This window comes from Somniosus microcephalus, chromosome 5 (genome assembly GCF_052327205.1).
Source record: "Somniosus microcephalus isolate GS21.2 chromosome 5, FLI_Smic_1.0, whole genome shotgun sequence".
Classification (NCBI taxonomy): Eukaryota; Metazoa; Chordata; class Chondrichthyes; order Squaliformes; family Somniosidae; genus Somniosus; species Somniosus microcephalus.
In genome coordinates this window covers 7,497,748-7,522,550 of record NC_140991.1, presented here as the reverse complement: position 1 = coordinate 7,522,550, position 24,803 = coordinate 7,497,748, and the positions used below count along the sequence as shown (strand labels likewise).

Genomic DNA, 24,803 nt, shown 5'->3' with positions numbered 1-24,803 from the left:
CATCACCCCCTGTGCTCACTGCCCCGTGTCCTAACTCTCACCCAGTCCCGTTCACCCATCACCCCCTGTGCTCACTGCCCCGTGTCCTAACTCACACCCAGTCCCGTTCACCCATCACCCCTTGTGCTCACTGCCCCGTGTCCTAACTCTCACCCAGTCCCGTTCACCCATCACCCCCTGTGCTCGCTGCCCCGTGTCCAAACTCGCACCCAGTCCCGTTCACCCATCACCCCCTGTGCTCACTGCCCCGTGTCCTAACTCACACCCAGTCCCGTTCACCCATCACCCCCTGTGCTCACTGCCCCGTGTCCTAACTCACACCCAGTCCCGTTCACCCATCACCCCCTGAGCTCACTGCCCCGTGTCCTAACTCACACCCAGTCCCGTTCACCCATCACCCCCTGTGCTCAGTGCCCCGTGTCCTAATTCACATCCAGCCCCGTTCACCCACCACCCCCTGTGCTCACTGCCCCGTGTCCTAACTCACACCCAGTCCCGTTCACCCATCACCCCCTGTGCTCACTGCCCCGTGTCCTAACTCACACCCAGACCCGTTCACCCATCACCCCCTGTGCTCACTGCCTCGTGTCCTAACTCACACCCAGTCCCGTTCACCCATCACCCCCTGTGCTCACTGCCCCGTGTCCTAACTCAGACCCAGTCCCGTTCACCCATCACCCCCTGTGCTCACTGCCCCGTGTCCTAACTCACACCCAGTCCCGTTCACCCATCACCCCCTGTGCTCACTGCCCCGTGTCCTAACTCACACTCAGTCCCATTCACCCATCACCCACTGTGCTCACTGCCCCGTGTCCTAACTCACACCAAGTCCCGTTCACCCATCACCCCCTGTGCTCACTGCCCCGTGTCCTAACTCACACCCAGTCCCGTTCACCCATCACCCCCTGTGCTCACTGCCCCGTGTCCTAACTCACACGCAGTCCCGTTCACCCATCACCCACTGTGCTCACTGCCCCGTGTCCTAACTCACACCCAGTCCCGTTCACCCATCACCCCCTGTGCTCACTGCCCCGTGTCCTAACTCACACCCAGTCCCGTTCACCCATCACCCCCTGTGCTCACTGCCCCGTGTCCTAACTCACACCCAGTCCCGTTCACCCATCACCCCCTGTGCTCACTGCCCCGTGTCCTAACTCACACCCAGTCCCGTTCACCCATCACCCCCTGTGCTCACTGCCCCGTGTCCGAACTCACACCAAGTCCCGTTCACCCATCACCCCCTGTGCTCACTGCCCCGTGTCCTTACTCCCACCCAGTCCCGGTCACCCATCACCCCCTGTGCTCACTGCCCCGTGTCCTAACTCAGACCCAGTCCCGTTCACCCATCACCCCCTGTGCTCACTGCCCCGTGTCCTAACTCACACCCAGTCCCGTTCACCCATCACCCCCTGTGCTCACTGCCCCGTGTCCTAACTCTCACCCAGTCCCGTTCACCCATCACCCCCTGTGCTCACTGCCCGGTGGCCTAACTCTCACCCAGTCCCGTTCACCCATCACCCCTATGCTCGCTGCCCTGTGTCCTAACTCACACCCAGTCCCGTTCACCCATCACCCCCTGTGCTCACTGCCCCGTGTCCTAACTCGCACCCAGTCCCGTTCACCCATCACCCCCTGTGCTCCCTGCCCCATGTCCGAACTCACACCCAGTCCCGTTCACCCATCACCCCCTCTGCTCACTGCCCCGTGTCCGAACTCACACCCAGTCCCGTTCACCCATCACCCACTGTGCTAACTGCCCCGTGTCCTAACTCACACCCAGTCCCGTTGACCCCTCACCCGCTGTGCTCACTGCCCCGTGTCCTAACTCACACCCAGTCCCGTTCACCCATCACCCCCTGTGCTCCCTGCCCCATGTCCGAACTCACACCCAGTCCCGTTCACCCATCACCCACTGTGCTCACTGCCCCGTGTCCGAACTCACACCCAGTCCCGTTCACCGATCACCCACTGTGCTCACTGCCCCGTGTCCTAACTCACACCCAGTCCCGTTCACCCATCACCCACTGTGCTCACTGCCCCGTGTCCTAACTCACACCCAGTCCCGTTCACCCATCACCCCCTGTGCTCACTGCCCCGTGTCCTAACTCACACCCAGTCCCGTTCACCCATCACCCCCTGTGCTCACTGCCCCGTGTCCTAACTCACACCCAGTCCCATTCACCCATCACCCGGTGCTCCCTGCCCGTGTCCTAACTCACACCCAGTCCTGGTCACCCATCACCCCCTGTGCTCACTGCCCCGTGTCCTAACTCACACCCAGTCCCGTTCACCCATCACCCCCTGTGCTCACTGCCCCGTGTCCTAACTCACACTCAGTCCCATTCACCCATCACCCACTGTGCTCACTGCCCCGTGTCCTAACTCACACCAAGTCCCGTTCACCCATCACCCCCTGTGCTCACTGCCCCGTGTCCTAACTCACACCCAGTCCCGTTCACCCATCACCCCCTGTGCTCACTGCCCCGTGTCCTAACTCTCACCCAGTCCCGTTCACCCATCACCCCCTGTGCTCACTGCCCCGTGTCCTAACTCACACCCAGTCCCGTTCACCCATCACCCACTGTGCTCACTGCCCCGTGTCCTAACTCTCACCCAGTCCCGTTCACCCATCACCCCCTGTGCTCACTGCCCCGTGTCCTAACTCACACCCAGTCCCGTTCACCCATCACCCCCTGTGCTCACTGCCCCGTGTCCTAACTCACACCCAGTCCCGTTCACCCATCACCCCCTGAGCTCACTGCCCCGTGTCCTAACTCACACCCAGTCCCGTTCACCCATCACCCCCTGTGCTCAGTGCCCCGTGTCCTAATTCACATCCAGCCCCGTTCACCCACCACCCCCTGTGCTCACTGCCCCGTGTCCTAACTCACACCCAGTCCCGTTCACCCATCACCCCCTGTGCTCACTGCCCCGTGTCCTAACTCACACCCAGACCCGTTCACCCATCACCCCCTGTGCTCACTGCCTCGTGTCCTAACTCACACCCAGTCCCGTTCACCCATCACCTCCTGTGCTCACTGCCCCGTGTCCTAACTCGCACCCAGTCCCGTTCACCCATCACCCCGTGCTCACTGCCCCGTGTCCTAACTCGCACCCAGTCCCGTTCACCCATCACCCCCTGTGCTCACTGACCCGTGTCCTAACTCACAGCCAGTCCCGTTCACCCATCACCCCCTGTGCTCACTGCCCCGTGTCTTAACTCACACCCAGTCCCGTTCACCCATCACCCCCTGTGCTCACTGCCCCGTGTCCTCACTCACACCCAGTCCCGTTCACCCATCACCCCCTGTGCTCACTGCCCCGTGTCCTAACTCACACCCAGTCCCGTTCACCCATCACCCCCTGTGCTCACTGCCCCCTGTCCTAACTCACACCCAGTCCCGTTCACCCATCACCCCCTGTGCTCACTGCCCCGTGTCCTAACTCACACCCAGTCACGTTGACCCATCACCCCCTGTGCTCACTGCCCCGTGTCCTAACTCACACCCAGTCCTGGTCACCCATCACCCCCTGTGCTCACTGCCCCGTGTCCTAACTCACACCAAGTCCCGTTCACCCATCACCCCCTGTGCCCACTGCCCCGTGTCCTAACTCACACCCAGTCCCGTTCACCCATCACCCCCTGTGCTCACTGCCCCGTGTCCTAACTCACACCCAGTCCCGTTCACCCATCACCCACTGTGCTCACTGCCCCGTGTCCTAACTCACACCCAGTCCCGTTCACCCATCACCCCCCTGTGCTCACTGCCCCATGTCCTAACTCGCACCCAGTCCCGTTCACCCATCACCCCCTGTGCTCACTGCCCCGTGTCCTAACTCACACCCAGTTCCATTCACCCATCACCCCGTGCTCCCTGCCCGTGTCCTAACTCACACCCAGTCCTGGTCACCCATCACCCCCTGTGCTCACTGCCCCGTGTCCTAACTCACACCCATTCCCGTTCACCCATCACCCCCTGTGCTCACTGCCCCATGTCCTAACTCACACCCAGTCCCGTTCACCCATCACCCCCTGTGCTCACTGCCCCGTGTCCTAACTCGCACCCAGTCCCGTTGACCCATCACCCCCTGTGCTCACTGCCCCGTGTCCTAACTCACACCCAGTCCCGTTCACCCATCACCCCCTGTGCTCACTGCCCCGTGTCCTAACTCACACTCAGTCCCATTCACCCATCACCCACTGTGCTCACTGCCCCGTGTCCTAACTCACACCCAGTCCCGTTCACCCATCGCCCCCTGTGCTCACTGCCCCGTGTCCTAACTCACACCCAGTCCCGTTCACCCATCGCCCCCTGTGCTCACTGCCCGTGTCCTAACTCGCACCCAGTCCCGTTCACCCATCACCCCCTGTGCTCACTGCCCCGTGTCCTAACTCTCACCCAGTCCCGTTCACCCATCACCCCCTGTGCTCACTGCCCGGTGGCCTAACTCTCACCCAGTCCCGTTCACCCATCACCCCTATGCTCGCTGCCCTGTGTCCTAACTCACACCCAGTCCCGTTCACCCATCACCCCCTGTGCTCACTGCCCCGTGTCCTAACTCGCACCCAGTCCCGTTCACCCATCACCCCCTGTGCTCCCTGCCCCATGTCCGAACTCACACCCAGTCCCGTTCACCCATCACCCCCTCTGCTCACTGCCCCGTGTCCGAACTCACACCCAGTCCCGTTCACCCATCACCCCTCTGCTCACTGCCCCGTGTCCGAACTCACACCCAGTCCCGTTCACCCATCACCCCCTCTGCTCACTGCCCCGTGTCCTAACTCACACCCAGTCCCGTTCACCCATCACCCCCTGTGCTCCCTGCCCCATGTCCGAACTCACACCCAGTCCCGTTCACCCATCACCCCCTCTGCTCACTGCCCCGTGTCTGAACTCACACCCAGTCCCGTTCACCCATCACCCACTGTGCTCACTGCCCCGTGTCCTAACTCACACCCAGTCCCGTTCACCCATCACCCCCTCTGCTCACTGCCCCGTGTCCGAACTCACACCCAGTCCCGTTCACCCATCACCCCCTGTGCTCACTGCCCCGTGTCCTAACTCACACCCAGTCCCGTTCACCCATCACCCACTGTGCTCACTGCCCCGTGTCCTAACTCACACCCAGTCCAGTTCACCCATCACCCCCTGTGCTCACTGCCCCGTGTCCTAACTCACACCCAGTCCTGGTCACCCATCACCCCCTGTGCTCACTGCCCCGTGTCCTAACTCACACCAAGTCCCGTTCACCCATCACGCCCTGTGCTCACTGCCCCGTGTCCTAACTCACACCCAGTCCCGTTCACCCATCACCCCCTGTGCTCACTGCCCCGTGTCCTAACTCACACCCAGTCCCGTTCACCCATCACCCACTGTGCTCACTGCCCCGTGTCCTAACTCACACCCAGTCCCGTTCACCCATCACCCCCCTGTGCTCACTGCCCCATGTCCTAACTCGCACCCAGTCCCGTTCACCCATCACCCCCTGTGCTCACTGCCCCGTGTCCTAACTCACACCCAGTTCCATTCACCCATCACCCCGTGCTCCCTGCCCGTGTCCTAACTCACACCCAGTCCCGTTCACCCATCACCCACTGTGCTCACTGCCCCGTGTCCTAACTCACACCCAGTCCCGTTCACCCATCACCCCCTCTGCTCACTGCCCCGTGTCCGAACTCACACCCAGTCCCGTTCACCCATCACCCCCTGTGCTCACTGCCCCGTGTCCTAACTCACACCCAGTCCTGTTCACCCATCACCCACTGTGCTCACTGCCCCGTGTCCTAACTCACACCCAGTCCAGTTCACCCATCACCCCCTGTGCTCACTGCCCCGTGTCCTAACTCACACCCAGTCCTGGTCACCCATCACCCCCTGTGCTCACTGCCCCGTGTCCTAACTCACACCAAGTCCCGTTCACCCATCACGCCCTGTGCTCACTGCCCCGTGTCCTAACTCACACCCAGTCCCGTTCACCCATCACCCCCTGTGCTCACTGCCCCGTGTCCTAACTCACACCCAGTCCCGTTCACCCATCACCCACTGTGCTCACTGCCCCGTGTCCTAACTCACACCCAGTCCCGTTCACCCATCACCCCCCTGTGCTCACTGCCCCATGTCCTAACTCGCACCCAGTCCCGTTCACCCATCACCCCCTGTGCTCACTGCCCCGTGTCCTAACTCACACCCAGTTCCATTCACCCATCACCCCGTGCTCCCTGCCCGTGTCCTAACTCACACCCAGTCCTGGTCACCCATCACCCCCTGTGCTCACTGCCCCGTGTCCTAACTCACACCCATTCCCGTTCACCCATCACCCCCTGTGCTCACTGCCCCATGTCCTAACTCACACCCAGTCCCGTTCACCCATCACCCCCTGTGCTCACTGCCCCCTATCCTAACTCGCACCCAGTCCCGTTGACCCATCACCCCTTGTGCACACTGCCCCGTGTCCTAACTCGCACCCAGTCCCGTTGACCCATCACCCCCTGTGCTCACTGCCCCGTGTCCTAACTCACACCCAGTCCCGTTCACCCATCACCCCCTGTGCTCACTGCCCCGTGTCCTAACTCACACTCAGTCCCATTCACCCATCACCCACTGTGCTCACTGCCCCGTGTCCTAACTCACACCCAGTCCCGTTCACCCATCGCCCCCTGTGCTCACTGCCCCGTGTCCTAACTCACACCCAGTCCCGTTCACCCATCGCCCCCTGTGCTCACTGCCCGTGTCCTAACTCGCACCCAGTCCCGTTCACCCATCACCCCCTGTGCTCACTGCCCCGTGTCCTAACTCTCACCCAGTCCCGTTCACCCATCACCCCCTGTGCTCACTGCCCGGTGGCCTAACTCTCACCCAGTCCCGTTCACCCATCACCCCTATGCTCGCTGCCCTGTGTCCTAACTCACACCCAGTCCCGTTCACCCATCACCCCCTGTGCTCACTGCCCCGTGTTCTAACTCGCACCCAGTCCCGTTCACCCATCACCCCCTGTGCTCCCTGCCCCATGTCCGAACTCACACCCAGTCCCGTTCACCCATCACCCCCTCTGCTCACTGCCCCGTGTCCGAACTCACACCCAGTCCCGTTCACCCATCACCCACTGTGCTCACTGCCCCGTGTCCTAACTCACACCCAGTCCCGTTCACCCATCACCCCTCTGCTCACTGCCCCGTGTCCGAACTCACACCCAGTCCCGTTCACCCATCACCCCCTCTGCTCACTGCCCCGTGTCCTAACTCACACCCAGTCCCGTTCACCCATCACCCACTGTGCTCACTGCCCCGTGTCCGAACTCACACCCAGTCCCGTTCACCCATCACCCCCTGTGCTCACTGCCCCGTGTCCTAAATCACACCCAGTCCTGTTCACCCATCACCCACTGTGCTCACTGCCCCGTGTCCTAACTCACACCCAGTCCAGTTCACCCATCACCCCCTGTGCTCACTGCCCCGTGTCCTAACTCACACCCAGTCCCTTTCACCCATCACCCCCTGTGCTCACTGCCCCGTGTCCTTACTCACACCCAGTCCCGTTCACCCATCACCCCCTGTGCTCACTGCCCCGTGTCCAAACTCACACCCAGTCCCGTTCACCCATCACCCCCTGTGCTCACTGCCCCGTGTCCAAACTCACACCCAGTCCCATTCACCCATCACCCACTGTGCTCACTGCCCCGTGTCCCAACTCACACCAAGTCCCGTTCACCCATCACCCCCTGTGCTCACTGCCCCGTGTCCTAACTCACACCCAGTCCTGGTCACCCATCACCCCCTGTGCTCACTGCCCCGTGTCCTAACTCACACCCAGTCCCGTTCACCCATCACCCCCTGTGCTCACTGCCCGTGTCCTAACTCGCACCCAGTCCCGTTCACCCATCACCCCCTGTGCTCACTGCCCCGTGTCCTAACTCACACCCAGTCCCGTTCACCCATCACCCCGCTGTGCTCACTGCCCCGTGTCCTAACTCACACCAAGTCCCGTTCACCCATCACCCCCTGTGCTCACTGCCCCGTGTCCTAACTCACACCCAGTCCCGTTCACCCATCACCCCCTGTGCTCACTGCCCCGTGTCCTAACTCACACCCAGTCCCATTCACCCATCACCCCGTGCTCCCTGCCCGTGTCCTAACTCACACCCAGTCCTGGTCACCCATCACCCCCTGTGCTCACTGCCCCGTGTCCTAACTCACACCCAGTCCCGTTCACCCATCACCCCCTGTGCTTACTGCCCCGTGTCCTAACTCACACCCAGTCCCGTTCACCCATCACCCCCTGTGCTCACTGCCCTATGTCCTAACTCACACCCAGTCCCGTTCACCCATCACCCCCTGTGCTCACTGCCCCCTGTCCTAACTCGCACCCAGTCCCGTTGACCCATCACCCCCTGTGCTCACTGCCCCGTGTCCTAACTCGCACCCAGTCCTGTTGACCCATCACCCCCTGTGCTCACTGCCCCGTGTCCTAACTCACACCCAGTCCCGTTCACCCATCACCCCCTGTGCTCACTGCCCCGTGTCCTAACTCACACCAAGTCCCGTTCACCCATCACCCCCTGTGCTCACTGCCCCGTGTCCTAACTCACACCCAGTCCCGTTGACCCATCACCCACTGTGCTCACTGCCCCGTGTCCTAACTCACACCCAGTCCCGTTGACCCCTCACCCGCTGTGCTCACTGCCCCGTGTCCTAACTCACACCCAGTCCCGTTCACCCATCACCCCCTGTGCTCACTGCCCCGTGTCCTCACTCACACCCAGTCCCGTTCACCCATCACCCCCTGTGCTCACTGCCCCGTGTCCTAACTCACACCCAGTCCCGTTCACCCATCACCCCCTGTGCTCACTGCCCCCTGTCCTAACTCACGCCCAGTCCCGTTCACCCATCACCCCCTGTGCTCACTGCCCCGTGTCCTAACTCACACCCAGTCCCGTTGACCCATCACCCCCTGTGCTCACTGCCCCGTGTCCTAACTCACACCCAGTCCTGGTCACCCATCACCCCCTGTGCTCACTGCCCCGTGTCCTAACTCACACCAAGTCCCGTTCACCCATCACCCCCTGTGCTCACTGCCTCGTGTCCTAACTCACACCCAGTCCCGTTCACCCATCACCCCCTGTGCTCACTGCCCCGTGTCCTAACTCACACCCAGTCCCGTTCACCCATCACCCACTGTGCTCACTGCCCCGTGTCCTAACTCACACCCAGTCCCGTTCACCCATCACCCCCCTGTGCTCACTGCCCCATGTCCTAACTCGCACCCAGTCCCGTTCACCCATCACCCCCTGTGCTCACTGCCCCGTGTCCTAACTCACACCCAGTTCCATTCACCCATCACCCCGTGCTCCCTGCCCGTGTCCTAACTCACACCCAGTCCTGGTCACCCATCACCCCCTGTGCTCACTGCCCCGTGTCCTAACTCACACCCATTCCCGTTCACCCATCACCCCCTGTGCTCACTGCCCCATGTCCTAACTCACACCCAGTCCCGTTCACCCATCACCCCCTGTGCTCACTGCCCCCTATCCTAACTCGCACCCAGTCCCGTTGACCCATCACCCCTTGTGCTCACTGCCCCGTGTCCTAACTCGCACCCAGTCCCGTTGACCCATCACCCCCTGTGCTCACTGCCCCGTGTCCTAACTCACACCCAGTCCCGTTCACCCATCACCCCCTGTGCTCACTGCCCCGTGTCCTAACTCACACTCAGTCCCATTCACCCATCACCCACTGTGCTCATTGCCCCGTGTCCTAACTCACACCCAGTCCCGTTCACCCATCGCCCCCTGTGCTCACTGCCCCGTGTCCTAACTCACACCCAGTCCCGTTCACCCATCGCCCCCTGTGCTCACTGCCCGTGTCCTAACTCGCACCCAGTCCCGTTCACCCATCACCCCCTGTGCTCACTGCCCCGTGTCCTAACTCTCACCCAGTCCCGTTCACCCATCACCCCCTGTGCTCACTGCCCGGTGGCCTAACTCTCACCCAGTCCCGTTCACCCATCACCCCTATGCTCGCTGCCCTGTGTCCTAACTCACACCCAGTCCCGTTCACCCATCACCCCCTGTGCTCACTGCCCCGTGTCCTAACTCGCACCCAGTCCCGTTCACCCATCACCCCCTGTGCTCCCTGCCCCATGTCCGAACTCACACCCAGTCCCGTTCACCCATCACCCCCTCTGCTCACTGCCCCGTGTCCGAACTCACACCCAGTCCCGTTCACCCATCACCCACTGTGCTCACTGCCCCGTGTCCTAACTCACACCCAGTCCCGTTCACCCATCACCCCTCTGCTCACTGCCCCGTGTCCGAACTCACACCCAGTCCCGTTCACCCATCACCCCCTCTGCTCACTGCCCCGTGTCCTAACTCACACCCAGTCCCGTTCACCCATCACCCCCTGTGCTCCCTGCCCCATGTCCGAACTCACACCCAGTCCCGTTCACCCATCACCCCCTCTGCTCACTGCCCCGTGTCCGAACTCACACCCAGTCCCGTTCACCCATCACCCACTGTGCTCACTGCCCCGTGTCCTAACTCACACCCAGTCCCGTTCACCCATCACCCCCTCTGCTCACTGCCCCGTGTCCGAACTCACACCCAGTCCCGTTCACCCATCACCCCCTGTGCTCACTGCCCCGTGTCCTAACTCACACCCAGTCCTGTTCACCCATCACCCACTGTGCTCACTGCCCCGTGTCCTAACTCACACCCAGTCCAGTTCACCCATCACCCCCTGTGCTCACTGCCCCGTGTCCTAACTCACACCCAGTCCCTTTCACCCATCACCCCCTGTGCTCACTGCCCCGTGTCCTTACTCACACCCAGTCCCGTTCACCCATCACCCACTGTGCTCACTGCCCCGTGTCCTAACTCACACCCAGTCCCGTTCACCCATCACCCCCTGTGCTCACTGCCCCGTGTCCTAACTCACACCCAGCCCCGTTCACCCATCACCCCCTGTGCTCACTGCCCCGTTTCCTAACTCACACCCAGTCCCGTTCACCCATCACCCCGTGCTCCCTGCCCTGTGTCCTAACTCACACTTAGTCCCATTCACCCATCACCCCGTGCTCCCTGCCCGTCTCCTAACTCACACCCAGTCCTGCTCACCCCTCACCCGCTGTGCTCACTGCCCCGTGTCCTAACTCACACCCAGTCCCGTTCACCCATCACCCCCTGTGCTCCCTGCCCCATGTCCGAACTCACACCCAGTCCCGTTCACCCATCACCCACTGTGCTCACTGCCCCGTGTCCGAACTCACACCCAGTCCCGTTCACCGATCACCCACTGTGCTCACTGCCCCGTGTCCTAACTCACACCCAGTCCCGTTCACCCATCACCCACTGTGCTCACTGCCCCGTGTCCTAACTCACACCCAGTCCCGTTCACCCATCACCCCCTGTGCTCACTGCCCCGTGTCCTAACTTACACCCAGTCCCATTCACCCATCACCCCGTGCTCACAGGCCCGTGTCCTAACTCACACCCAGTCCCATTCACCGATCACCCCCTGCGCTCCCTGCCCCGCGTCCTAACTCACACCCAGTCCCGTTCACCCATCACCCCCTGTGCTCACTGCCCCGTGTCCAAACTCACACCCAGTCCCGTTCACCCATCACCCCCTGTGCTCACTGCCCCGTGTCCAAACTCACACTCAGTCCCATTCACCCATCACCCACTGTGCTCACTGCCCCGTGTCCAAACTCACACCAAGTCCCGTTCACCCATCACCCCCTGTGCTCACTGCCCCGTGTCCTAACTCACACCCAGTCCTGGTCACCCATCACCCCCTGTGCTCACTGCCCCGTGTCCTAACTCACACCCAGTCCCGTTCACCCATCACCCCCTGTGCTCACTGCCCGTGTCCTAACTCGCACCCAGTCCCGTTCACCCATCACCCCCTGTGCTCACTGCCCCGTGTCCTAACTCACACCCAGTCCCGTTCACCCATCACCGCGCTGTGCTCACTGCCCCGTGTCCTAACTCACACCAAGTCCCGTTCACCCATCACCCCCTGTGCTCACTGCCCCGTGTCCTAACTCACACCCAGTCCCGTTCACCCATCACCCCCTGTGCTCACTGCCCCGTGTCCTAACTCACACCCAGTCCCATTCACCCATCACCCCGTGCTCCCTGCCCGTGTCCTAACTCACACCCAGTCCTGGTCACCCATCACCCCCTGTGCTCACTGCCCCGTGTCCTAACTCACACCCAGTCCCGGTCACCCATCACCCCCTGTGCTCACTGCCCCGTGTCCTAACTCACACCCAGTCCCGTTCACCCATCACCCCCTGTGCTCACTGCCCCGTGTCCTAACTCACACCCAGTCCCGTTCACCCATCACCCCCTGTGCTCACTGCCCTATGTCCTAACTCACACCCAGTCCCGTTCACCCATCACCCCCTGTGCTCACTGCCCCCTGTCCTAACTCGCACCCAGTCCCGTTGACCCATCACCCCCTGTGCTCACTGCCCCGTGTCCTAACTCGCACCCAGTCCCGTTGACCCATCACCCCCTGTGCTCACTGCCCCGTGTCCTAACTCACACCCAGTCCCGTTCACCCATCACCCCCTGTGCTCACTGCCCCGTGTCCTAACTCACACCAAGTCCCGTTCACCCATCACCCCCTGTGCTCACTGCCCCGTGTCCTAACTCACACCCAGTCCCGTTGACCCATCACCCCCTGTGCTCACTGCCCCGTGTCCTAACTCACACCCAGTCCCGTTGACCCCTCACCCGCTGTGCTCACTGCCCCGTGTCCTAACTCACACCCAGTCCCGTTCACCCATCACCCCCTGTGCTCCTTGCCCCATGTCCGAACTCACACCCAGTCCCGTTCACCCATCACCCACTGTGCTCACTGCCCCGTGTCCGAACTCACACCCAGTCCCGTTCACCGATCACCCACTGTGCTCACTGCCCCGTGTCCTAACTCACACCCAGTCCCGTTCACCCATCACCCACTGTGCTCACTGCCCCGTGTCCTAACTCACACCCAGTCCCGTTCACCCATCACCCCCTGTGCTCACTGCCCCGTGTCCTAACTTACACCCAGTCCCATTCACCCATCACCCCGTGCTCACAGGCCCGTGTCCTAACTCGCACCCAGTCCCATTCACCGATCACCCCCTGCGCTCCCTGCCCCGCGTCCTAACTCACACCCAGTCCCGTTCACCCATCACCCCCTGTGCTCACTGCCCCGTGTCCAAACTCACACCCAGTCCCGTTCACCCACCACCCACTGTGCTCACTGCCCCGTGTCGTAACTCACACCAAGTCCCGTTCACCCATCACCCCCTGTGCTCACTGCCCCGTGTCCTAACTCACACCCAGTCCTGGTCACCCATCACCCCCTGTGCTCACTGCCCCGTGTCCTAACTCACACCCAGTCCCGTTCACCCATCACCCCGTGCTCACTGCCCGTGTCCTAACTCGCACCCAGTCCCGTTCACCCATCACCCCCTGTGATCACTGCCCCGTGTCCTAACTCGCACCCAGTCCCGTTCACCCATCACCCCCTGTGCTCACTGCCCCGTGTCCTAACTCGCACCCAGTCCCGTTCACCCATCACCCCCTGTGCTCACTGCCCCGTGTCCTAACTCTCACCCAGTCCCGTTCACCCACCACCCCCTGTGCTCACTGCCCCGTGTCCTAACTCGCACCCAGTCCCGTTCACCCATCACCCCCTGTGCTCACTGCCCCGTGTCCTAACTCACACCCAGTCCCGTTGACCCATCACCCCCCTGTGCTCACTGCCCCGTGTCCTAACTCACACCCAGTCCCGTTCACCCATCACCCCCTGTGCTCACTGCCCCGTGTCCTAACGCACACCCAGTCCCGTTCACCCATCACCCCCCTCTGCTCACTGCCCCGTGTCCTAACTCACACCCAGTCCTGGTCACACATCACCCCCTGTGCTCACTGCCCCGTGTCCTAACTCGCACCCAGTCCCATTCACCCATCACCCCCTGTGCTCACTGGCCCGTGTGCTAACTCACACCCAGTCCCGTTCACCCATCACCCACTGTGCTCACTGCCCCGTGTCCTAACTCACACCCAGTCCCGTTCACCCATCACCCCCTGTGCTCACTGCCCCGTGTCCTAACTCACACCAAGTCCCGTTCACCCATCACCCCCTGTGCTCACTGCCCCGTGTCCTAACTCACACCCAGTCCCGTTCACCCATCACCCCATATGCTCACTGCCCCGTGTCCTAACTCACACCCAGTCCCGTTCACCCATCACCCCCTGTTCTCACTGCCCCGTGTCCTAACTCACACCCAGTCCCGTTCACCCATCACCCCCTGTGCTCACTGCCCCGTGTCCTAACTCACACCCAGTCCCGTTCACCCATCACCCCCTGTGCTCACTGCCCCGTGTCCTAACTCTCACCCAGTCCCGTTCACCCATCACCCCCCGTGCTCACTGCCCCGTGTCCTAACTCACACGCAGTCCCGTTCACCCATCACCCCTGGGCTCCCTGCCCCGTGTCCTAACTCACACCCAGTCCCGTTCACCCATCACCCCCTGTGCTCACTGACCCGTGTCCTAACTCACACCCAGTCCCGTTCACCCATCACCCACTGTGCTCACTGACCCGTGTCCTAACTCACACCCAGTCCCGCTCACCCATCACCCCCTGTGCTCACTGCCCCGTGTCCTAACTCTCACCCAGTCCCGTTCACCCATCACCCCCTGTGCTCACTGACCCGTGTCCTAACTCACACCCAGTCCCGCTCACCCATCACCCCCTGTGCTCACTGCCCCGTGTCCTAACTCTCACCCAGTCCCGTTCACCCATCACCCCCTGTGCTCACTGCCCCGTGTCCTAACTCACACCCAGTCCCGTTCACCCATCACCCCCTGTGCTCACTGCCCCGTGTCCTAACTCGCACCCAGTCCCGTTCACCCATCACCCCCTGTGCTCACTGCCCCGTGTCCTAACTCACCCAGTCCTGTTCACCCATCACCCCCTGTGCTCACTGCCCTGTGTCCTAACTCACACCCAGTCCCGTTCACCCATCACCCCCTGTGCTCACTGCCCCGTGTCCTAACTCACACCCAGTCCCGTTCACCCATCACCCCCTGTGCTCACTGCCCCGTGTCCTAACTCACACCAAGTCCCGTTCACCCATCACCCCCTGTGCTCACTGCCCCGTGTCCTAACTCACACCCAGTCCCGTTGACCCATCACCCCCTGTGCTCACTGCCCCGTGTCCTAACTCACACCCAGTCCCGTTGACCCCTCACCCGCTGTGCTCACTGCCCCGTGTCCTAACTCACACCCAGTCCCGTTCACCCATCACCCCCTGTGCTCCTTGCCCCATGTCCGAACTCACACCCAGTCCCGTTCACCCATCACCCACTGTGCTCACTGCCCCGTGTCCGAACTCACACCCAGTCCCGTTCACCGATCACCCACTGTGCTCCCTGCCCCGCGTCCTAACTCACACCCAGTCCCGTTCACCCATCACCCCCTGTGCTCACTGCCCCGTGTCCAAACTCACACCCAGTCCCGTTCACCCACCACCCACTGTGCTCACTGCCCCGTGTCGTAACTCACACCAAGTCCCGTTCACCCATCACCCCCTGTGCTCACTGCCCCGTGTCCTAACTCACACCCAGTCCTGGTCACCCATCACCCCCTGTGCTCACTGCCCCGTGTCCTAACTCACACCCAGTCCCGTTCACCCATCACCCCGTGCTCACTGCCCGTGTCCTAACTCGCACCCAGTCCCGTTCACCCATCACCCCCTGTGATCACTGCCCCGTGTCCTAACTCGCACCCAGTCCCGTTCACCCATCACCCCCTGTGCTCACTGCCCCGTGTCCTAACTCGCACCCAGTCCCGTTCACCCATCACCCCCTGTGCTCACTGCCCCGTGTCCTAACTCTCACCCAGTCCCGTTCACCCACCACCCCCTGTGCTCACTGCCCCGTGTCCTAACTCGCACCCAGTCCCGTTCACCCATCACCCCCTGTGCTCACTGCCCCGTGTCCTAACTCACACCCAGTCCCGTTGACCCATCACCCCCCTGTGCTCACTGCCCCGTGTCCTAACTCACACCCAGTCCCGTTCACCCATCACCCCCTGTGCTCACTGCCCCGTGTCCTAACGCACACCCAGTCCCGTTCACCCATCACCCCCCTCTGCTCACTGCCCCGTGTCCTAACTCACACCCAGTCCTGGTCACACATCACCCCCTGTGCTCACTGCCCCGTGTCCTAACTCGCACCCAGTCCCATTCACCCATCACCCCCTGTGCTCACTGGCCCGTGTGCTAACTCACACCCAGTCCCGTTCACCCATCACCCACTGTGCTCACTGCCCCGTGTCCTAACTCACACCCAGTCCCGTTCACCCATCACCCCCTGTGCTCACTGCCCCGTGTCCTAACTCACACCAAGTCCCGTTCACCCATCACCCCCTGTGCTCACTGCCCCGTGTCCTAACTCACACCCAGTCCCGTTCACCCATCACCCCATATGCTCACTGCCCCGTGTCCTAACTCACACCCAGTCCCGTTCACCCATCACCCCCTGTTCTCACTGCCCCGTGTCCTAACTCACACCCAGTCCCGTTCACCCATCACCCCCTGTGCTCACTGCCCCGTGTCCTAACTCACACCCAGTCCCGTTCACCCATCACCCCCTGTGCTCACTGCCCCGTGTCCTAACTCTCACCCAGTCCCGTTCACCCATCACCCCCCGTGCTCACTGCCCCGTGTCCTAACTCACACGCAGTCCCGTTCACCCATCACCCCTGGGCTCCCTGCCCCGTGTCCTAACTCACACCCAGTCCCGTTCACCCATCACCCCCTGTGCTCACTGACCCGTGTCCTAACTCACACCCAGTCCCGTTCACCCATCACCCACTGTGCTCACTGACCCGTGTCCTAACTCACACCCAGTCCCGCTCACCCATCACCCCCTGTGCTCACTGCCCCGTGTCCTAACTCTCACCCAGTCCCGTTCACCCATCACCCCCTGTGCTCACTGCCCCGTGTCCTAACTCACCCAGTCCTGTTCACCCATCACCCCCTGTGCTCACTGCCCTGTGTCCTAACTCACACCCAGTCCCGTTCACCCATCACCCCCTGTGCTCACTGCCCCGTGTCCTAACTCGCACCCAGTCCCGTTCACCCATCACCCCTGGGCTCCCTGCCCCGTGTCCTAACTCACACCCAGTCCCGTTCACCCATCACCCACTGTGCTCACTGACCCGTGTCCTCACTCACACCCAGTCCCGCTCACCCATCACCCCCTGTGCTCACTGCCCCGTGTCCTAACTCTCACCCAGTCCCGTTCACCCATCACCCCCTGTGCTCACTGCCCCGTGTCCTAACTCTCACCCAGTCCTGTTCACCCATCACCCCCTGTGCTCACTGCCCCGTGTCCTAACTCACACCCAGTCCCGTTCACCCATCACCCCCTGTGCTCACTGCCCCGTGTCCTAACTCGCACCCAGTCCCGTTCACCCATCACCCCCTGTGCTCACTGCCCCGTGTCCTAACTCGCACCCAGTCCCGTTCACCCATCACCCCGTGCTCACTGCCCCGTGTCCTAACTCACACCCAGTCCCGTTCACCCATCACCCCCTGTGCGCACTGCCCCGTGTCCTAACTCTCACCCAGTCCCGTTCACCCATCACCCCCCCGTGCTCACTGCCCCGTGTCCTAACTCACACCATGTCCCGTTCACCCATCACCCCCTGTGCTCCCTGCCCCATGTCCGAACTCACACCCAGTCCCGTTCACCCATCACCCACTGTGCTCACTGCCCCGTGTCCGAACTCACACCCAGTCCCGTTCACCGATCACCCACTGTGCTCACTGCCCCGTGTCCTAACTCACACCCAGTCCCGTTCACCCATCACCCACTGTGCTCACTGCCCCGTGTCCTAACTCACACCCAGTCCCGTTCACCCATCACCCCCTGTGCTCACTGCCCCGTGTCCTAACTTACACCCAGTCCCATTCACCCATCACCCCGTGCTCACAGGCCCGTGTCCTAACTCGCACCCAGTCCCATTCACCGATCACCCCCTGCGCTCCCTGCCCCGCGTCCTAACTCACACCCAGTCCCGTTCACCCATCACCCCCTGTGCTCACTGCCCCGTGTCCAAACTCACACCCAGTCCCGTTCACCCACCACCCACTGTGCTCACTGCCCCGTGTCGTAACTCACACCAAGTCCCGTTCACCCATCACCCCCTGTGCTCACTGCCCCGTGTCCTAACTCACACCCAGTCCTGGTCACCCATCACCCCCTGTGCTCACTGCCCCGTGTCCTAACTCACACCCAGTCCCGTTCACCCATCACCCCGTGCTCACTGCCCGTGTCCTAACTCGCACCCAGTCCCGTTCACCCATCACCCCCTGTGATCACTGCCCCGTGTCCTAACTCGCACCCAGTCCCGTTCACCCATCACCCCCTGTGCTCACTGCCCCGTGTCCTAACTCGCACCCAGTCCCGTTCACCCATCACCCCCTGTGCTCACTGCCCCGTGTCCTAACTCTCACCCAGTCCCGTTCACCCACCACCCCCTGTGCTCACTGCCCCGTGTCCTAACTCGCACCCAGTCCCGTTCACCCATCACCCCCTGTGCTCACTGCCCCGTGTCCTAACTCACACCCAGTCCCGTTGACCCATCACCCCCCTGTGCTCACTGCCCCGTGTCCTAACTCACACCCAGTCCCGTTCACCCATCACCCCCTGTGCTCACTGCCCCGTGTCCTAACGCACACCCAGTCCCGTTCACCCATCACCCCCCTCTGCTCACTGCCCCGTGTCCTAACTCACACCCAGTCCTGGTCACACATCACCCCCTGTGCTCACTGCCCCGTGTCCTAACTCGCACCCAGTCCCATTCACCCATCACCCCCTGTGCTCACTGGCCCGTGTGCTAACTCACACCCAGTCCCGTTCACCCATCACCCACTGTGCTCACTGCCCCGTGTCCTAACTCACACCCAGTCCCGTTCACCCATCACCCCCTGTGCTCACTGCCCCGTGTCCTAACTCACACCAAGTCCCGTTCACCCATCACCCCCTGTGCTCACTGCCCCGTGTCCTAACTCACACCCAGTCCCGTTCACCCATCACCCCATGTGCTCACTGCCCCGTGTCCTAACTCTCACCCAGTCCCGTTCACCCATCACCCCCCGTGCTCACTGCCCCGTGTCCTAACTCACACGCAGTCCCGTTCACCCATCACCCCTGGGCTCCCTGCCCCGTGTCCTAACTCACACCCAGTCCCGTTCACCCATCACCCCCTGTGCTCACTGACCCGTGTCCTAACTCACACCCAGTCCCGTTCACCCATCACCCACTGTGCTCACTGACCCGTGTCCTAACTCGCACCCAGTCCCGTTCACCCATCACCCCCTGTGCTCACTGCCCCGTGTCCTAACTCGCACCCAGTCCCGTTCACCCATCACCCCCTGTGCTCACTGCCCCGTGTCCTAACTCTCACCCAGTCCCGTTCACCCACCACCCCCTGTGCTCACTGCCCCGTGTCCTAACTCGCACCCAGTCCCGTTCACCCATCACCCCCTGTGCTCACTGCCCCGTGTCCTAACTCACACCCAGTCCCGTTGACCCATCACCCCCCTGTGCTCACTGCCCCGTGTCCTAACTCACACCCAGTCCCGTTCACCCATCACCCCCTGTGCTCACTGCCCCGTGTCCTAACGCACACCCAGTCCCGTTCACCCATCACCCCCCTCTGCTCACTGCCCCGTGTCCTAACTCACACCCAGTCCTGGTCACACATCACCCCCTGTGCTCACTGCCCCGTGTCCTAACTCGCACCCAGTCCCATTCACCCATCACCCCCTGTGCTCACTGGCCCGTGTGCTAACTCACACCCAGTCCCGTTCACCCATCACCCACTGTGCTCACTGCCCCGTGTCCTAACTCACACCCAGTCCCGTTCACCCATCACCCCCTGTGCTCACTGCCCCGTGTCCTAACTCACACCAAGTCCCGTTCACCCATCACCCCTGGGCTCCCTGCCCCGTGTCCTAACTCACACCCAGTCCCGTTCACCCATCACCCCCTGTGCTCACTGACCCGTGTCCTAACTCACACCCAGTCCCGTTCACCCATCACCCACTGTGCTCACTGACCCGTGTCCTAACTCACACCCAGTCCCGCTCACCCATCACCCCCTGTGCTCACTGCCCCGTGTCCTAACTCTCACCCAGTCCCGTTCACCCATCACCCCCTGTGCTCACTGCCCCGTGTCCTAACTCACCCAGTCCTGTTCACCCATCACCCCCTGTGCTCACTGCCCTGTGTCCTAACTCACACCCAGTCCCGTTCACCCATCACCCCCTGTGCTCACTGCCCCGTGTCCTAACTCGCACCCAGTCCCGTTCACCCATCACCCCTGGGCTCCCTGCCCCGTGTCCTAACTCACACCCAGTCCCGTTCACCCATCACCCACTGTGCTCACTGACCCGTGTCCTCACTCACACCCAGTCCCGCTCACCCATCACCCCCTGTGCTCACTGCCCCGTGTCCTAACTCTCACCCAGTCCCGTTCACCCATCACCCCCTGTGCTCACTGCCCCGTGTCCTAACTCTCACCCAGTCCTGTTCACCCATCACCCCCTGTGCTCACTGCCCCGTGTCCTAACTCACACCCAGTCCCGTTCACCCATCACCCCCTGTGCTCACTGCCCCGTGTCCTAACTCGCACCCAGTCCCGTTCACCCATCACCCCCTGTGCTCACTGCCCCGTGTCCTAACTCGCACCCAGTCCCGTTCACCCATCACCCCGTGCTCACTGCCCCGTGTCCTAACTCACACCCAGTCCCGTTCACCCATCACCCCCTGTGCTCACTGCCCCGTGTCCTAACTCTCACCCAGTCCCGTTCACCCATCACCCCCCCGTGCTCACTGCCCCGTGTCCTAACTCACACTCAGTCCCATTCACCCATCACCCACTGTGCTCACTGCCCCGTGTCCTAACTCACACCAAGTCCCGTTCACCCATCACCCCCTGTGCTCACTGCCCCGTGTCCTAACTCACACCCAGTCCCGTTCACCCATCACCCACTGTGCTCACTGCCCCGTGTCCTAACTCGCACCCAGTCCCGTTCACCCATCACCCCCTGTGCTCACTGCCCCGTGTCCTAACTCACACCCAGTCCCGTTCACCCATCACCCCCTGTGCTCACTGCCCCGTGTCCTAACTCACACCAAGTCCCGTTCACCCATCACCCCCTGTGCTCACTGCCCCGTGTCCTAACTCGCACCCAGTCCCGTTCACCCATCACCCCCTGTGCTCACTGCCCCGTGTCCTAACTCTCACCCAGTCCCGTTCACCCATCACCCCCCCCCCGTGCTCACTGCCCCGTGTCCTAACTCACACTCAGTCCCATTCACCCATCACCCCTGGGCTCCCTGCCCCGTGTCCTAACTCACACCCAGTCCCGTTCACCCATCGCCCCCTGTGCTCACTGCCCCGTGTCCTAACTCGCACCCAGTCCCGTTCACCCATCACCCCCTGTGCTCACTGCCCCGTGTCCTAACTCACACCAAGTCCCGTTCACCCATCGCCCCCCTGTGCTCACTGCCCCGTGTCCTAACTCACACCCAGTCCCGTTCACCCATCACCCCTGTGCTCACTGCCCCGTGTCCTAACTCACACCCAGTCCCGTTCACCCATCACCCCGTGCTCACTGCCCCGTGTCCTAACTCACACCCAGTCCCGTTCACCCATCACCCCCTGTGCTCACTGCCCCGTGCCCTAACTCACACCCAGTCCCGTTCACCCATCACCCCTGTGCTCACTGCCCCGTGTCCTAACTCACACCCAGTCCCGTTCACCCATCACCCCTGTGCTCACTGCCCTGTGTCCTAACTCACACCCAGTCCCGTTCACCCATCACCCCTGTGCTCACTGCCCCGTGTCCTAACTCACACCCAGTCCCGTTCACCCATCACCCCCTGTGCTCACTGCCCCGTGTCCTAACTCACACCCAGTCCCGTTCACCCATCACCCCCTGTGCTCACTGCCCCGTGTCCTAACTCACACCCAGTCCCGTTCACCCATCACCCCTGTGCTCGCTGACCTACATTGGCTCCCGGTCCGGCAACGCCTCCATTTTATAATTCTCATCCTTGTGTTCAAATCCCTCCATGGCCTCGCCCCTTCCTATCTCTGTAACTCCCCCAGTCCCACAACCCCCCGAGATCTCTGCCTCTTGAACATCCCCGATTTTAATCGCTCCACCACTGGCGGCCGTGCCTTCAGCTGCCAAGGCGCTGAGCTCTCTAAACCCCTCTGCCGTTTTACCTCTCTCTCCTCCTTTAAGATGCTCCTTAAAACCTCCCTCTTTGACCCAGTTTTTGGACACCTGTCCTTATGTGGTTCGGTGTCAAATTTTGTCTGAGTGCACTCCTGTGAAGCGCCTTGCGACGTTTTACTAAGTGAAAGGCACTATATAAATACAAGCTGTTGTTGGCCGGTGGTACGATTACTTCAGGTGGCACTGGTTTCAAATGATCAACGTCTGATTGGACTCGATGATCACTGTGCCTTCCCCCCTCCCCGCGGAAAAGGTTCCCTGGGTCATGCGCTTGGCGGCAGAGAACCCTACTACTGCCCCTCCGACAGTGCAGCACTCCCTCAGTACTGCCCCTCCGACAGTGCAGCTCTCCCTCAGTACTGCCCCTCCGACAGTGCAGCTCTCCCTCAGTACTGCCCCTCCGACAGTGCAGCACTCCCTCAGTACTGCCCCTCCGACAGTGCAGCACTCCCTCAGTGCTGCCCCTCCGACAGTGCAGCTCTCCCTCAGTACTGCCCCTCCGACAGTGCAGCTCTCCCTCGGTACTGCCCCTCCGACAGTGCAGCTCTCCCTCTGTACTGCCCCTCCGACAGTGCGGCGCTCCCTCAGTACTGCCCCTCCAACAGTGCAGCACTCCCTCAGTACTGCCCCTCCGACAGTGCGGCGCTCCCTCAGTACTGCCCCTCCAACAGTGCAGCACTCCCTCAGTACTGCCCCTCCGACAGTGCGGCGCTCCCTCAGTACTGCCCCTCCGACAGTGCAGCACTCGCTCAGTACTGCCCCTCCGACAGTGCGGCGCTCCCTCAGTGCTGCCCCTCCGACAGTGCAGCACCCCCTCGGTACTGACCCTCCGACAGTGCAGCGCTCACTCGGTACTGCCCCTCCGACAGTGCAGCGCTCCCTCAGTACTGACCCTCCGACAGTGCGGCACTCCCTCAGTACTGACCCTCTGACAGTGCGGCACTCCCTCAGTACTGCCCCTCCGACAGTGCAGCACTCCCTCAGTACTGCCCCTCCGACAGTGCAGCACTCCCTCAGTACTGACCCTCCGACAGTGCGGCACTCCCTCAGTACTGCCCCTCCGACAGTGCAGCACTCCCTCAGTACTGCACTGGGAGTGTCAGCCTGGATTATGTGCTCAAGTCTCTGGCGTGGGGCTTCAACCCACGACCTCAGGGGCAACTAGGGATGGGCAGTAAATGTCGACCTTGCCAGCGACGTCCACACCCCGAGAACGAATTAAATTAAAAAAAAAACCTTCTCACTCAAATCAGGAGGGAAAAGTGCGAGAAAGAAGAATGAAATGGGTGTGCGCCGGTCTCCGAGAGGATGCACTAACCTGGGGTTCACGCCCCTCTGTCTTTCAGGCTCCTCGGTCCAGGGGCCATCGAACACGGAGGTCATCGGGGCGAAACTCGGGGAGCTGCGACTCTGCAGCAGCCAGCTCAACAAGTGTGAGAAGGAGAGCCTGGCGAGCGCCTGGCGGGAGGCGGCAGGGCGTGAGGTCCACACCGTGTCCCGTCTCCACAAGTGCCTGGTCAGAGCTGTGCCCAGCAGCCACTGTTGAAGCAGCTCCTGTACGTGTGCCTCCCACGCACACGTGTCGCCGTGTTTATATGTAATTAGTATTTTTATCGATGTTGCACTTTGTAATTTTTTGTACAGTGTGTATTAAACCAGAAATATCCGAGAGTTGTCCGTGTGCCGTGATTCTAGCAAGGTGACTGTTCCAGCGCATTCCTGGCCGGCCTCCTAGTTCCACCCTCCATAAACTTCAGCTCATCCAAAACTCTGCTGCCCCGTGTCCTAACTCACACCCTGTCCCGTTCACCCATCACCCCCGGTGCTCACTGCCCCGTGTCCTAACTCACACCCAGTCCCGTTCACCCATCACCCCCTGTGCTCACTGCCCCGTGTCCTAACTCACACCCAGTCCCGTTCACCCATCACCCCCTGTGCTCACTGCCCCGTGTCCTAACTCGCACCCAGTCCCGTTCTCCCATCACCCCCTGTGCTCACTGCCCCATGTCCTAACTCACACCCAGTCCCGTTCACCCATCACCCCCTGTGCTCACTGCCCCGTGTCCTAACTCACACCCAGTCCCGTTCACCCATCACCCCCTGTGCTCACTGCCCCGTGTCCTAACTCTCACCCAGTCCCGTTCACCCATCACCCCCTGTGCTCACTGCCCCGTGTCCTAACTCGCACCCAGTCCCGTTCACCCATCACCCCCTGTGCTCGCTGACCTACACTGGCTCCCGGTCCAGCAACGCCTCAGTTTTAAACTTTTCATCCTTGTTTTCAAATCACTTCATGGCCCTCGCCCCCTCCCCCTCTCTGTAATCGCCAGCCCCACAACCCCCCCCCCCCCGAGATATCTGTGTGCCTCTAATTCTGCCCTCTTGAGCATCCCGTATTTCCATCGCCCCACCATTGGCGGCCGTGCCTTCAGCTGCCAAGGGTCCAAACTCTGGAAGTTCCCTCCCTAAACCTCTCCGCCT

The 24,803-nt window shown here is 62.0% G+C and overlaps 1 protein-coding gene across 1 annotated transcript in view; it reads left to right on the top strand.

The window, feature by feature from the left end:
- Positions 1-23,989, top strand: part of LOC147116847 (tonsoku-like protein) — a 57,858-nt gene extending 33,869 nt beyond the window's left edge. Inside the window, exon 4 of the mRNA XM_085987097.1 lies at positions 23,669-23,989. Coding sequence (XP_085843223.1) covers positions 23,669-23,868 — 200 coding nt within the window. The 3' untranslated portion in view covers positions 23,869-23,989. The remainder of the gene's footprint in view (positions 1-23,668) is intronic.
- The last annotated feature ends 814 nt before the right edge of the window (positions 23,990-24,803 follow it).